Genomic DNA, 17,105 nt, shown 5'->3' with positions numbered 1-17,105 from the left:
GCCTTTAATTAGGTCTAGTTCCTGGATGTTAACAAACTTATAAGTACCAGGATTCAAATTGTGTAAGCCAAACGTCTATAAGAGATTAACCCGTGACGGTCAAGAAAGACAAAAAGAGCATAAAAACCCTAATATCCGAAAGGTTTTTAACATAGAATGAATTTGAGAAAAAAAAATGGGAAATTAAAATTGTTTATACTGTTCGTGTCGTGTCGTGATTAGTTTTCATTTAAAACAACAAATTTATTTAAAATAATGAATACAAAAACAAACAATCCATGTTGTTCAAAATTAAAGTTGTAATTAAAACATGCAAACATTCGTTGTCCAGGTTGATGTGTTCCTGTCAAGTAGCAATTCTGCAAAAAAATATTCTTGTTAGAAAACCCTGTTCTTTACATGCAGATAACCGATTGCAGCTAGTATAACGATTACAAATTTAAAAAGACATTGACTATTGCTTTGGTCATATATATTCTAACGTTCGTTGGGTACATTCCTAGCTTTATATATTTGAGTTTTAGTGATCCTGATTAAGCTTAATACAGAAATGCGTATACGACGCACAACATTCAAAAGGCGGTTTTTCTTTCAAAATTATGTCACGTGAATAGATCGATAGCACTGATGATGGTCCGTTTGTCTCCTAACATCGGCACAGTAGACAATGATTGGGGACTGACATGCTTCAGACATATCGAATGCTAGGTGTTACTTAGTTTAAAGTTAATTTAAATGTATATGAATTCTAGCATTATGATAAATACATTGCATGTATGCATTCAAAGAAAAAACAAAAAGTAAGTTGAATAAAACAACAAAGTGTATTAAAGATAATTAATTGTTGTAATCACAATGGAGTGATTAGGTTGAATTGAAAAGGAATTTCAACGACAAAAGTTTCAATACTTACGATTTTTCACAAACAAATTGTTGTTCACCTGTGCAAGGAATGTCATTCCAAACGCCAGCATGAGTAGCCAAACAATCTTCACTGCCGTCGTCGTTGGGTTCACCAGGTCTCCAAAAGGTTAAATCCAATGTTTTATTACTATATTCCCAGATCCAAGTTCCTTCACTATCCATGTCTGTTCCTCCCAACCACAACCAGTCTTGTGCTAAAAGTGTGAAATTAAACTTAAATAAATTCTTCTTCTTGAAATATTATACTTCTATGTCTTTTGATTTGTTATTTCCTTATGGCAATACATCTAGTAATCCTTTAAAAAAAAATTTTTTTAAATTCGTCCATACCATTATACGAATCTTGTTTCTATCAGATTTCACTTACTAGTTAATGATTTGCACTCTGAAACTGTCATTTAAATTAGCACCATATCTAACCGGTATAAAACTAAAACATTCGGTTTTGTTAATGGTCACTGTTATATTAATAGTGATTGTTGTTAAATATCAAGTAGTGTTTAGAAGCTTTTCAAACAACTCAGTATTGTTTTTTTTTCGTGCACAGTATATAAACAATATTGAACAGTTTGAACTTTAACCGAAAAAATCTTAATTGAAAGACACCAATATAATAGCAGAACCAAAGCTAAAATCCATCGTGTGAATGAATAACAACTGTCATATTCCTGACTTGGTATAGGCATGTTCTTCAGTAGAAAATGATGAATTAAACCTTGTTTAATAGCTAGCTAAATCTATCACTTGAGAGTCATATAAAATTTCATTATATTTACAACAATGTGTGAACAAAATTAACAGACATGATAGCTAAAGATGTCAAAAATAGAGCTGCAGCAGTAAACAATGTGTTATAATCTTTATCACTATGAAAACGAACAAATATGTAAAAAAAATCACAAAAAGGTAAAGAGACACAGCACATTAGCAAAAATGAAAGACAAGAATACAAAAAAAAATCATAGCACAGTAACACAATGATGGGATGTAAAGGTTCAAAGCCACGTCATGTATTTAACAAAGAAACACGAAAAGCATACAGACAAAGCACATAAGCAAAAATGAAAGACGCGAATACAATTTTTTTTCACCATAGAACAATACACAATAACGGGACGTATAAATACAGAGCTACGTCAAAAGGATATCACCAAAAACAGACTAAACAGTTATATTCTTAAAAAAAGACAAAAAAGGAATAATATGACACGTTATCAAGATACTAAACAACGTCAGTAACCAGAATGTATATTTCAAGACAACCGTGTGAAGTTGATCCGGTATATTCAGTAACAAGGTCTTGGTACCTCCCGATGAACTTTTTCATAACAAATAGCATACCCCTGGTTCATCAACTTTCTACTCAGACACTTGTGACGTTTTAAAAAAATATGAGTAGGAGCTTCAATCGCTTGAATACGGAATAAGTTGGGAAATGTATAGCCTATATATAGCTGAAGTTAGGATATTGCTATTGAGATGGGAGACATTGATAATTTCAAAATCAAAATCGTCTAGTTTGTCATTGATTCTTGTATCGAGATGATCGTGTACATGTTGTATGCAAAATTCGAGGTATGTCTAAAATGAGGCAGAAGAAGCCGTGTCTGTGTTTTCGTTAATTCATAGTTCTGAGGGATAAACTAATTGAACCCAATCCGAAAAGTTTGGATTGTTAATAGAAAGATTATTATCAATATATCTGAAGGTGAAATTAAATGAACTGAATTTATTGCATTGCCTTAATTTGAAAACTGACAGAAAGAGATTTTAGAATAAATTCATGATATCGTTAGTCTTATATGAACGGTACATATTGAAAATGATTGCCAATGAAACCACTATCCACCAGAGATGAAAATATATAGAAGTTGGGGTTCGAGCTCAAAGATGATTTTTTTTGTCTAGTTATCCATGTGATTACTATAAAAATTTTACGAGAAAAAACATATATTGATAATGCTTTTAACTAAATTAGCTACAACTGGAATATTGAATATTGATTGTTTTCAATGTACTTTGTAAATATTTATTGACATGTTTATTCCACAACATTGAACCTCATTCAATGTATGCCCCCACCCAAAATCAGATGAATTATGTTATGCAATTGCTGATTGTTTGATTTTTAAAGAGCAATCAAATCAAGATTAACTTTTGAATGCAGGAATAGTCATAACATAACTTCATCACAAAGTATCCTGTCAACTATGAATTGCATGATTGGTAATCAGGATTCGTCATGCATTTGTTTTCAGTAAGAACTGTATTAGTCAGTTCTTATTTTTTTAACCCCCATACCTGTCACATGTGAGTCATCATAAAGCTGTTGAATAAATGCATGTTTTCCCTCTGTCGTTGGTTCAGCAAGCCTTCCATCCATGGATCGACAAGAATCCTGAAAACCAAAAGAAATTATGTGTCATATTCCCCGTCATAAAACGCCGAATAGTTAAAAAAAACACTTTTTATTGAAGTAGATTGACACGAATATGGTAAGACGTCTCCATGTTATTCAACTATTGGAAGAGCACACGACAGATGACTCCTCTGATTTTAATTTGTTTTAATAAATAGTCCTATAATAAAAAAAATACTCAAGTAACTCTAAAATAGTGTGTATGTGCAATTCCACGTAGGAAACTACAACTAGAAAGTACAGACACACACAAAAAACGAAGCGAAACCAGCAATAACTAGTGAAAACATATCTGATAAGTATCATCATTTGCAATTACATTGTATCGTAAAATAATAAGTAAAAGGTATACAATATATCCGGTAAAATAGCCCGAATAACAAGAATTTCACCATATTCTTATTTTCAGACGATTTAAAGGATCATTTTGTGTGTTTCTTATTTACATTAAATATTCACAAAAGTTGATTTTGAGAAGAAACGTGCATCTTGCAATTGTTTCCCAAATATTAATAAAATTGAAAATGGAAATGGGAAATGTGTCAACGAGACAACAACCCGACCATAGAGCAGACAACATCCGAAGGCCACCAATGGGTCTTCAATGCAACGAGAAACTCCCGCACCCGCAGGAGTCCTTCAGCTGACCCATAAACAAATATGTTACTAGTTCAGTGATAATGAACTACTAAACTCCGAATTATACACAAGAAACTAAAATTTAAAATCATACAAGACTAACAAAGACCAGAGGCTCCTGACTTGGAATAGGCGCAAAAAACGGCGGGGTTAAACATGTTTTTTCAGATCTCAACCCTCCCCCTATACCTTTAGTGAATGTAGAAAAAAAAGGCACAACAATACGCATAGTAAAACTTAGATTAAGAGAAGTCCGAGTCCGACGTCAGAATAGGTAACAAAAGAAACTAAACAAAATGACATTAATACATAAATTAACAAAGGACTACTTGAAACTGACATGCACGCTCCAGACCTCAATTAAACTGATTGAAAGATGATGTCTTTATCATATGAATATAAAGCACAATCCCTCCCGTTAGGGGTTTAGTATTATACCATCATAAGATATATGAGAAGAACATAACCCGTGTCATGCCAACAACTGGTTTTAGAATAAATGTGTTTAATTCCAATGCAAAGACTCTATAAGTGAATCAATATTAAAGCCAAAATATGCAATCTGTAATGACCTGACATCAGTATCGTAAGTATTTTAAGCTTTTGATGTGAATACTGACATTTTTGTGTTTTGTAAAGATTATTGCCATAAACGATTGGATGTGAAATACCTGAACGTATAAAATGTCTACATGTTGAGTTATATTTACGAATGATGTTATTGCACCGATGATACAATTTAGTAAATGTTTTGACTAGTTTTTGATAACGAAAACCCCGGTGTAATAATTTTTCAGTAATACATAGATTTCTCTCGCTAAAATCTAATACGTTGTTACATACACGAGCGAGAATCGTAAAAGTTGGGATATAAACACACCATAAGATGTTGACAAGGGAACGTCACCATCTACAAGTGAATAATTAACGATAGGAAATGAAAAATCATCTCTTTTATCATACATTTTTGTATTGAGGTTCCCGTTAATTATATAGATATCAAGATCGAGGAAGGGGCAGTGGTCATTGTTGGTATTAGCTTTATTTAAAGTTAGTTCAACAGGATAAATATCTTTGGTATACATACATTGTCATTATTAAGAGCCAATTTATCATCCAAATATCTAAAAGTATTGTTAAATGTTTGTATCAAATGTGGTTTCGATGGGTCTTTGCTGATATTAAGCCTGCTTTATACGCAGATGGTATGATAATTTATCGGTTTAACGAATTTAGATCTAAAGCATATTTGTAATAATTTGTCGAATGTTAGAACTATGTTCCAATTGTAAATCTTTACAAAGGGAGAAATATCATGAATTTTGAATATGATTTGTTAATCAAATATATCAAAACAAATCACTTACATCTGAAGTAAGTGATTGCATAACTTCTTGAAGATATATTCTACTTCATTTTGAAATATTTCTCGATACAGAATTCAATTCTGCTCTCAAATGCGGATTTTATCTATTTATTTTTTTTAAAAATGAATAAGTTATACACACAATGTTTCATCCTGGTATTTTTTTGTAGTAAAATTTGGCTGTAACTCTGATTGTGACACAATATTTGAGGTTATTTTAAAACTTTATACTATGTGGTAAATACTAACAGGGAGTTCAAGGAAATCTACTCTCATTTTGATTTAATTTATGCACAATCTATTCTATTACAATTAATTTGAATTAATGCACAATCTAGTCTACTTCAATTGGTAAAACACGTTGAACATGTTAAATACATTGTCATTAAAATATGCATAATAAATTCATCATAACTGTATTTAAGAATTGAATGCTTCTTTTTGTAAATTTATTGGGGTGTAAAAGCGTTGACCGAAGTACATTTTGTATGAAGCGCGGAAGCGCTTCATTCTAAAAATGTACGCACGGTCGACGCTTTTACAACCCTATAAAGTTACAAAAAGAAGCATTTAATACTTATAATTACATTTTTTAGCTAGGATTATAAAAACACGATTTTCATGAAGTTAAATTTTTAAATTCACCTGTGCACTTTATTGTGGGACCTCGTGTCATCATGAATGAAATATTATTGTCTCATGCAACTGCTTACGGAATAACATTTGATGTGCAATTAGCCAATCAGAATAACGTATTATAATGAAACATACATCTAATGTAATTATTTACTTATATATGGTTTTCTATATTAACTAATCGAATTAATAGATATGTCAAATAAAACAGGTTCAAATCACAGAAAATACTTGCAAGTATTTAGCATACGACAGGATGCAAAAGTAAGCATATTACTTTTTCCTTGTACTGTACCTTAGCAAGGTTCCAACTGAGAAATTGTGTACTGATGTTGAAGCATGTCGTCTCGTACAAAGACCATCCAATATCACATGTATCTGTATAATGAATGATATATTAATATAATAATACATCTCAAAATGTTAACTACAAAGTACTAGTAATGCAGATATTTATTGTCAGAAATAAAATTTATAAAGAATAATGGGTGATTTAGAATTGTCCAAACGTAAAGAATCTTATTCACGGAAAAGTAGGAGAGTGCTCTCTAAATGGCTATTGAAAGTTCGTTTACTTCACATACGTCCATTATATTTAGATAAAACTGACATTCAACGCATATGTAGATTAAAATGTATTTTCATAGAACTATTCCTCCGTTACGTATGCATTCATCCTTTTTGGTGAGAAGTGAACATTTCGCCTTAAAATGAATATATTTCAAATAATAAAAGGTCGGGGTCATAACGAACTAAGTATTAACATATACTATTGAAAGTAAGTCATCCTCTTGCAATCGGAAAATTATTTATATTAAACGAGTAAGCAACGAGAATTGTGATGTTTATATTGGAGATTTCCCTTAATTATTTTTTTCTCAAAACCAACAAGTATGACATTACTCAGAACCAATGCATAATGCTGAGTAAAAATGAGTATGTATACTTTTGGACTAGCTACACAACATTTTGACCATACACTGTATTTCTTATATTGTAATTCAAACACTCTTTTGCTTAAACGTTATGCCAGTTTTATAATGTTATACACATACGAAATTCCCCCATCAGTCATATTGTAACTTGAGTTAAATCAGGTCAATCAATTGTAATTATGGTTGAATTGATTTTAAAATAAATACACTTTACAGTTTAGTATGCTGAATGCAATTATGAATTTCTTGTGCTATGCTGAGACAGATGTATAACATATAGACATGTTTTACGGTATTTGCGAGTCAGGTTCGGAAAATACAACTTTATTGCCTTCATATTATCACCAAAAAAAAATGTAACAATCCAGTAACAAAATATAAGGAGAGGTTGTATAGTTGCATGTGAGACAGCTACCCACAGAGAACAAGGATGTTGCAATATATGTCACCGTAAAGCCTTTACCAGTACAAAACAAAACCGTTAACTCAACACCAATCAATGCACAATTGGGACTGATTATTCAAAATTAACTTCAACAGCCTGCATCAATTTAAAAAGATACCGACCTTTAGATTGAAAACTGCCACTCCTAATCATATAAGATTCGAGTCGACTGTGTCTGCCACGTACAGGATTTAAATCTACAACCTCTGTGCTTACAGGTAAGTGAAGAAATAGTTCGACTAATAATCTGACAACTCGGTCACCAGGCCTCCAAAATATTTTTGACGTGTCGTCATACACATATTTCCTACTATTAAATACTACATGTATATACTTACATTGGCATAAGCTTCCAAGGCTGTTTGGTGGACAATCACATACATATTCATTTCCGCACACTTTGCAAGTCCCATCATTTGTGCATGGCAGAGAACATTGTTCTACTACAAAACATGTATTGCATGCAGCTAGACATAAGTTATAGTGTTTGAAAGACAGTAATACATTTTCAAATTTATTCTATATAATTGTTTTTATTCATATATCATACATTTCCAATTTGCTTAATTTTTAAACGACACATTTTAAAAAGCACAAACATCTTTGAATTGCAAAGACAAGACCTTTCAAGAAAAATTATGCAGCGTCAACATCCATAATCGTTTTATCCTGCAATCAGCCACCTATAATACAACTAACAGGTACACACAAAAAAATGTTGCTTTATTTGTAATTGTATTGTACAAATAAAGTATCATGTCACCCCACTTCATATTGAACCAGTAGTAATGTGAATATTTCTTTTGCTTAAAATTTTGCTGTCCGTGTCTATAAACATGTCTAAACTTTGAAAAAATCGACACAGTGATTTAGATTTTAACAATTTATGTTCCAAGTGATTGGTGTAAATTGCAGGATAAAAACAATTTATTTTAATTGTCGAAAAATGTTAAATGTATTTTGTATTTGCTAGGAAACAACCGAAAAGCTCCTCATGTCCTGTTTGTATGGCTCGTACAAATACTGATTTTATTTTCAGACAACGTACAGATATTGTATGTTTATGTGTACTGTTTTGTCAGATTTTTTTACACATTGGTCACATTGTTATTTTTCTGTGTTTTACTGTAATTATTTGATGTATCGTTCCAACAAGTTCAAGTGCATATCTATTTGTGAACATGTAACTGAATTTCAATGATTCACATTTTTTTTTACAAACAAATAAATTATTCATGTTTCATAACTGAAATGAATAGGCTTAGACTTCTCAGTCAATAAATCGTTTTCTTTTTCTTTTGGTCTTCATAGTATAGTTTTATCAAAGCTACACTTCTTATAAGAAAATCATACCAAGGTGCAACTATAACTTGGACGTGATAGACTATTAATACATGGCATTGATGCACAACATATCTTTTGTATAATGACGAATAATGAATAGCTACCTGGCATTCAGCAACCAATATTAGGCTACGTACCGTTTATCAACGAATCTTGAGTTCGCGTCCATGAACGTGACACTGGAACATATTTATGTTAGATTAAGTTAACCAGTGATGTACTAGAAGGAATCGAATAGTTTGCACGCAAGCTCATTATTTGCAATTTTCAATAAAGAGATTCTACCAATTTACTCAGTATTTGCTAGATACCTTATAGTTTTGGGTGAATGCGGCAAATTGCAATGTGTAAGTATGATTAAGTTCTATCTGGGTCGCATGCAATATAAGCAGGTTTGCTTCCTGTGTACACACTATGTTGTTCGATATATCTTTTTTTTTGCAAAGAGAGTCACCCTCTGAATACTATGTGAACGGAGTGGTTTAATCCTACTATTCTAAGTAAAATGAGCTAAATTTTTCAATCTGAACTATTATATCTTATAACTTACCTTTCTCGTCGCTTTTTAACTTTACACTGATAAATAAACCTGCCATTACCATTGTGGTAGATATACACACAATTATTCCTACTATTAAAAGTCTGTTACCACCTGTGCATTTGTGTACCCCTTTTTCAGCATTTTCCATGTTAAGTAAAGTTAATCTGTTTTGTAATGAATCGATATAATTCGTCTTATTCTACCTAGAATAAAACTCATATGATTCAACTAAGTAAACGTATAAAGCATAGATCAATTTGCAACATCAAGGCATAGAAATTCAGATTGGATTTTACTGAATGAAACATTGTGTAAACTACGTACATTCGTCCCAAAAAATCAAAAGTCCACATAACTTAATAATATTTGTAAATAAACCATATCATTTGGAAATCAAGTAAGTATCACTTTCACATGAAATATTACACTGGTGAACCTAACAATGTCATACAAACAACAAAAACGACAACCACTTTCACAAAGAACCACATAGAACACTTAAGACTAAGTAATACGAACCAACGCACACACCTGGGTGCATCAAAATGGTAATTATAATATTTTATTTATGAGCAACACAACTTAAAGAATATAAATATTACAAATTTTCATTTTTTTATTTTGCAAGGAAGAACTGTGATTAAGCAAACTGTGTTTAAATATAAACAACTCGTCATGCAAGTTTTTAATTGGATGCAAAATATTAAGCAGGGTATGCTCTTTTTGGGGGCTCCCGTCGTGTTGTTCTTGGTGAGTTTACATTTAATGGTGTGTCCAAGTGTTTAATTCGGTGAGTCGGTGACAAAAAAGTTCAATAATTGAAGAAAAATAGCCATATATAATATACACAACGTTATTTTTTTTTCAAGTAATGCAAAGAAAAAAGGTTGCAGTCATATGTATTTGTATAGAAACTTCCCATGATTGGCACTGCATTAATACCTTAACGGTGTGAAAGAGAATATATTTTGGAAATTTGTATGACGATTTTCAGACATGCAGTCATGTAACTAGTTACCTTAATTTATCATAACATATAAAATTCACGAGACCTTAATCTGTTATCAACAACAGACACATGTAGTTGTCGTTATTATATGTCGATCACTTAGTTTTTTAGATAGTTAGTTTTTAAGATTATTAATAGAAATATTGTATCGAGCATGCTGTAACTGTGTAATTAATACTGATTTTATTCATCCGTGACACAAATCAAGAAGCATAGCTAAACAACACACACAAAACAAACGAACAGCGCGTGTATTGCTGTTCTTCATATCAAAGTCAAAACTAGGCCTTCGACACGGAACAAAAAAACCTCTTACCTAACTGCAAGAGTATATATATACGAAGTACGTCTGAACCAATGACAACTCTACAACAGATTTATCCATCGGATCACTAAAGAAACATAGACATTTTAATGATTTTGAAGTATCAAATATATATGCTGGTGATCCGATGGATAAATCTGTTGTAGAGTTTTCACTGGTTCAGACGTACTTATAAATACAATTATGTCTGTGACTGTATCTTGCATTATATACCTATATGGAGTTATTTTCTTTCAGAACGACAGGTCATTCTTTTTCAGAATCAACCCGGACGATACCATGTTTCAATGAAATATGCTCAAAGGCATAAAATAATGACCTGTGTGAGGTCATTATTTTCCTTGATAAAAATGCAATCTTTAATTTACTTCAAAATTTTATTCGTTTTTGTTGCCGATTTGGAAATTTATATTTTAAAGTTCAATCGATGATAGATGTAAAAGAAACCTTTATTGCCCGCATTTTAATTTTAGAAACAAATAACGTGAAGTTTTTTTTTTAATTTATCGCTACAATAAAGAAACATTATCATATATGTGAGATGAATTTTAATATAGACTTTCATAAATAAAAAGCCAGATTTAACATATTCGTGTGTTAGATTTTGAAAATCTTATTGAGTCACACTGAATAGGTTGGTTGATTGTTGATTGCTTGCTTAACGTCCAGTGGCAAATATTTCATGCATATTCAGGACGATAAACGCTGAATAAGAAATCATACTGTGACCTACATGTATTTATATTCGTCTTTGTGCCAGTTCTTAACTGTTTTAAATTTATGTATACTTTTACTCTATCAAATGATCAACTAATAAGATAATCTTATATTCTATTGAATAACATTAACGTAACTCAGAAAGGGGTCGGGTGCGGAGGGTATATAATTATATCCTGATTATCTGTTAATAAAATGTATTGCTATTCAAAAGACAATCTTTCTGAATTTTTCATTCGTTTCAATTAAACTTGTTAAAAAAAATAACCACTTTTCCGCGATAGAAATGACATTACAAATAGAAAAAAAAACATACCCCTCCCCCTTTTCCATAAACTAAGTGGTACAATAAATTACTTACAATGTGTCTTGTATTTGTCATACACCGTTATCGGATGGTAACAATACATTTGTGTCTTACTTCATCCAGTTACAGTAATATTTTTATTGTGTATGGATAATATTTTTTAAAAGGTTTATATCTAGATTAATTAGTGAGTTTTATTTCACATTCTAAATGAGCCGTATGGCGTATTAAAACCTGAACGCATTAGAAAGGATTATATACCTATATGGAGTTATTTTCTTTCAGAACGACAGGTCATTCTTTTTCAGAATCAACCCGGACGATACCATGTTTCAATGAAATATGCTCAAAGGCATAAAATAATTACCTGTGTGAGGTCATTATTTTCCTTGATAAAAATGCAATCTTTAATTTATTTCAAAATTTTATTCGTTTTTTGTTGCCGATTTGGAAATTTATATTTTAAAGTTCAATCGATGATAGATGTAAAAGAAACCTTTATTGCCCGCATTTTAATTTTAGAAACAAATAACGTGAAGTTTTTTTTTTAATTTATCGCTACAATAAAGAAACATTATCATATATGTGAGATGAATTTTAATATAGACTTTCATAAATAAAAAGCCAGATTTAACATATTCGTGTGTTAGATTTTGAAAATCTTATTGAGTCACACTGAATAGGTTGGTGGATTGTTGAGTGCTTGCTTAACGTCCAGTGGCAAATATTTCATGCATATTCAGGACGATAAACGCTGAATAGGAAATCATACTGTGACCTACATGTATTTATATTCGTCTTTGTGCCAGTTCTTAACTGTTTTAAATTTATGTATACTTTTACTCTATCAAATGATCAACTAATAAGATAATCTTATATTCTATTGAATAACATTAACGTAACTCAGAAAGGGGTCGGGTGCGGAGGGTATATAATTATATCCTGATTATCTGTTAATAAAATGTATTGCTATTCAAAAGACAATCTTTCTGAATTTTTCATTCGTTTCAATTAAACTTGTTAAAAAAATAACCACTTTTCCGCGATAGAAATGACATTACAAATAGAAAAAAAAACATACCCCTCCCCCTTTTCCATAAACTAAGTGGTACAATAAATTACTTACAATGTGTCTTGTATTTGTCATACACCGTTATCGGATGGTAACAATACATTTGTGTCTTACTTCATCCAGTTACAGTAATATTTTTATTGTGTATGGATAATATTTTTTAAAAGGTTTATATCTAGATTAATTAGTGAGTTTTATTTCACATTCTAAATGAGCCGTAAGGCGTATTACAACCTGAACGCATTAGAAAGGAATATCCCACTTTAGTGTTGTCGGTAAAATAGTATACTATATTTTGCAAATCTTTATAAAAAATCATATTTTTTTGACGGTATATAAGTCAGATAATGCATATTTTAAGGTTTTTCTTGTCGTAGAACACACCTTGGGTTGTCCGGATTGCTCAAAGAAAGACCTCCCTCCGGTCGGTCTTTCATTTGATCAATCCTGACACCCCTCGGATATACAACTCGTCTAAACATCAACCCAACAATGTAAGATCTGTAAATTTGCTTTCGCAAATTTTTGGTTCTTCCCTCGCCGGGATTCGAACCCATGCTACTGTGATATCGTGACACCAAATCGCCTGCACTGCAGCCGTCCCGCTAGACCACACGACCACCTGGGCTCTCAAAAAAAGAGCGTACGGTGGCCATATGTTACCTTTCCACGTCAGTTTTAATCTAGCGGCGTACTACAGTACATGATATATAAGACATGAAGATGTTATTGTTAAAGATCAGCTAAATTATCTATAGTAAAGGATCCTACAAATTAATGTAAGATACAGTCACAGAAAATAATTATATTCATAAGTACGTCTGAGTCAGTGACAACCCTACAACAGATGTATCCATCGGATCGCCATCAATGATGGTGATACATGGCTGTGTACATAATGTATATACAACTCGTCTAAACATCAACCCAACAATGTTAGATCTGTAAATTTGCTTTCGCAAATTTTTGGTTCTTCTCTCGCCGGGATTCGAACCCATGCTACTGTGATATCGTGACACCAAATCGCCTGCACTGCAGCCGTCCTGCTAGACCACACGACCACCTGGGCTCTCAAAAAAAGAGCTTTCGGTGGCCATATGTTACCTTTCCACGTCAGTTTTAATCTAGCGGCGTACTACAGTACATGATATATAAGGCATGAAGATGTTATTGTTACAGATCAGCTAAATTATCTATAGTAAAGGATCCTACAAATTAATGTAAGATACAGTCACAGAAAATAATTATATTCATAAGTACGTCTGAGTCAGTGACAACCCTACAACAGATGTATCCATCGGATCGCCATCAATGATGTTGATACATGGCTGTGTACATAATGTATATACAACTCGTCTAAACATCAACCCAACAATGTTAGATCTGTAAATTTGCTTTTGCAAATTTTTGGTTCTTCCCTCGCCGGGAGTCGCACCCATGCTACTGTGATATCGTGACACCAAATCGCCTGCACTGCAGCCGTCCCGCTAGACCACACGACCACCTGGGCTCTCAAAAAAAGAGCTTATGTGGCCATATGTTACCTTTCCACGTCAGTTTTAATCTAGCGGCGTACTACAGTACATGATATATAAGGCATGAAGATGTTATTGTTACAGATCAGCTAAATTATCTATAGTAAAGGATCCTACAAATTAATGTACGATACAGTCACAGAAAATAATTATATTCATAAGTACGTCTGAGTCAGTGACAACCCTACAACAGATGTATCCATCGGATCGCCATCAATGATGGTGATACATGGCTGTGTACAAAATGTATATACAACTCGTTTAAACATCAACCCAACAATGTTAGATCTGTAAATTTGCTTTCGCAAATTTTTGGTTCTTCTCTCGCCGGGATTCGAACCCATGCTACTGTGATATCGTGACACCAAATCGCCTGCACTGCAGCCGTCCTGCTAGACCACACGACCACCTGGGCTCTCAAAAAAAGAGCTTTCGGTGGCCATATGTTACCTTTCCACGTCCGTTTTAATCTAGCGGCGTACTACAGTACATGATATATAAGGCATGAAGATGTTATTGTTACAGATCAGCTAAATTATCTATAGTAAAGGATCCTACAAATTAATGTACGATACAGTCACAGAAAATAATTATATTCATAAGTACGTCTGAGTCAGTGACAACCCTACAACAGATGTATCCATCGGATCGCCATCAATGATGGTGATACATGGCTGTGTACAAAATGTATATACAACTCGTTTAAACATCAACCCAACAATGTTAGATCTGTAAATTTGCTTTCGCAATTTTTTGGTTCTTCCCTCGCCGGGATTCGAACCCATGCTACTGTGATATCGTGACACCAAATCACAGTAGCATTGGTTCGAATCCCGGCGAGGGAAGAACCAAAAATTTGCGAAAGCAAATTTAAAGATCTAACATTGTTGGGTTGATGTTTAGACGAGTTGTATATACATTATGTACACAGCCATGTATCACCATCATTGACATATCTGTTCACATGTGTGATAAATGTGTAATTATATTTGACACCTTTGCTCTCTTGTTGTGATCCATCATTTATTATTACGAAAACTGGCAAACACAGCATTAGAAAAAAAATGACATATCGGTCTTGAAGAAACCCAATTGGCTTAGACTAAAAGAAGATATAAGTATATTGTAAGGTATTCTTATGCCAAAAATCAACAAATGCACTTAATGTTATTTAAGGTGGTATGGGTGTCTTCCTCCATCTTGGATTGTAAAAAACAGAGAACCAAAGGTCAACATTTTCCATCAAGTTAGGGGAGGTAACTCTGAAACAGTGCATTTTCTGAAGGATTGTACAAGGAATTTTCCTATTTTGTATTTTATCCGGAAAAAAACGTACGGTGACCCTATCTTTTCTTTTGATATTCTCAAAGCAGTGTCTGAAAGCTGTCTTTACAATTCTATCATTTTGTTTAGTTTCTAATCACAGAATGGTGTTTTTTCCTGAATAATCCATACAAAATGTGTTATTTTGTCCCGTCCTGTAGCTTGAAAAAATGCGCGGTGACCTATCACTTTTATTATAATTGTTGACATGTATCAATATATACTACGTTTTGGCAAAGTATGAACAAATTCTATCATTTTTATAATAGACTCCCATACCACCTTAATACTTTTTTTCAAATATTTTATTCTAAATCAAACACAATATTGATTTAAGATTATTGATAGTCGTTATTGAACGGTTTTAAAAAGACGATACCAACTTTATATTGCTAAGAAAGAATACCTGTTCACACGACTAAATATTTCAGTGAAAAAGTTGCTATATAGCAGAGAATTAATTGATTTTTTTATGGTATACAAGTCATTTCTTTAAAATTTTATGTATGAAAAAGTCAAATATGTTATTTCAATTCACACTTTCCAAAATCTTAAGCTTCATACCTTTAAACTGTGGTTATAAGAATACCTCCAAGCAATCGGGTATCCAAAACAAACTACAAACAGTGAAACGAACTGTTGCATACACCTTCCGAAACGCAGGCCGTTTTGGTAATATCAGATTAACTTATGTACCTTCGACTATTTATACTATCACCAATCCGGTTACAATACGTAGAAATACAACTTGAACATCCTTTGTATAACCATAGAAAAGATAGAACAGATTTTCGAAACAGATCCGGTATGGATACCAGAAATATAACTATCAACCTTCCTATATATAATAGGTCTTATTGTTTTGGTAGTTATAATTTGATACTGCTATCGTAAGGCATAATGCATCTGTTTGTTATCATTGTTAATATACTACCCCGAATCAATCGTTAAGATTTAATAGCAAAGGATATGAATAAAACATACATTTACAATCGCAATAGTTTAACATATTTCACGTTGTATTGACTTCCTTTATAACACTTTTTGTTTACAATAGCAACCATCATCATGGCTGGTAATATCCGAGATAAATGTTTGTATAACATGTATAAGCAATAGACCTATTACCGGTTTTGTAATATTTAACATTTAGTGCTGTTCAGAGTCAATAAAATCTAGAAGTTTTGTACAATGTTGTAGAAGATCTATACCTAGCCATGTTCGAAATTTATTTCTATGGCCGTTTGATTGACGTTGGTTTTCGTATACTGGACGAATTTATAGCTTCGATTTATTTTTAAAAAAAATGAGCACCACAGAAAACACAATAAGTAAATTCGACAATTATTGAGATTAAGTACACACAACTGTATAAACATGCATCAAAGACATACAACAGAAATAACAAAATATTCAAACACACATACAAATCAATGTAACAAAGACACCTACAAATTCTGTTTGCTGATAGTTTATTCATTGTATAAATCACACTTTGTGGCTAATCTACAAATTAATTGAAATATATTCGCGAGGGAAATCTGTATGAAAACAACAACAACTATGAG

The 17,105-nt window shown here is 32.3% G+C and overlaps 1 protein-coding gene across 1 annotated transcript; it reads right to left on the bottom strand.

Moving 5' to 3' along the window:
• Positions 1–346: 346 nt before the first annotated feature.
• LOC134697913 (CD209 antigen-like protein C) lies at positions 347–16,194 on the bottom strand. The gene is made up of 7 exons (XM_063560200.1): positions 16,102–16,194; positions 9,259–9,452; positions 7,703–7,807; positions 6,280–6,362; positions 3,226–3,322; positions 914–1,118; positions 347–359 (listed from the first exon to the last, which is right to left on the bottom strand). The coding sequence occupies exons 2-7, from the start codon at positions 9,395–9,397 to the stop codon at positions 347–349; spliced, it is 642 nt and encodes a 213-aa protein (XP_063416270.1). The 5' UTR covers positions 9,398–9,452; positions 16,102–16,194.
• Positions 16,195–17,105: the final 911 nt, after the last annotated feature.

Source organism: Mytilus trossulus, chromosome 14 (genome assembly GCF_036588685.1).
Source record: "Mytilus trossulus isolate FHL-02 chromosome 14, PNRI_Mtr1.1.1.hap1, whole genome shotgun sequence".
NCBI classification, from domain to species: Eukaryota; Metazoa; Mollusca; class Bivalvia; order Mytilida; family Mytilidae; genus Mytilus; species Mytilus trossulus.
This window is presented reverse-complemented; position numbering and strand designations above follow the sequence as displayed.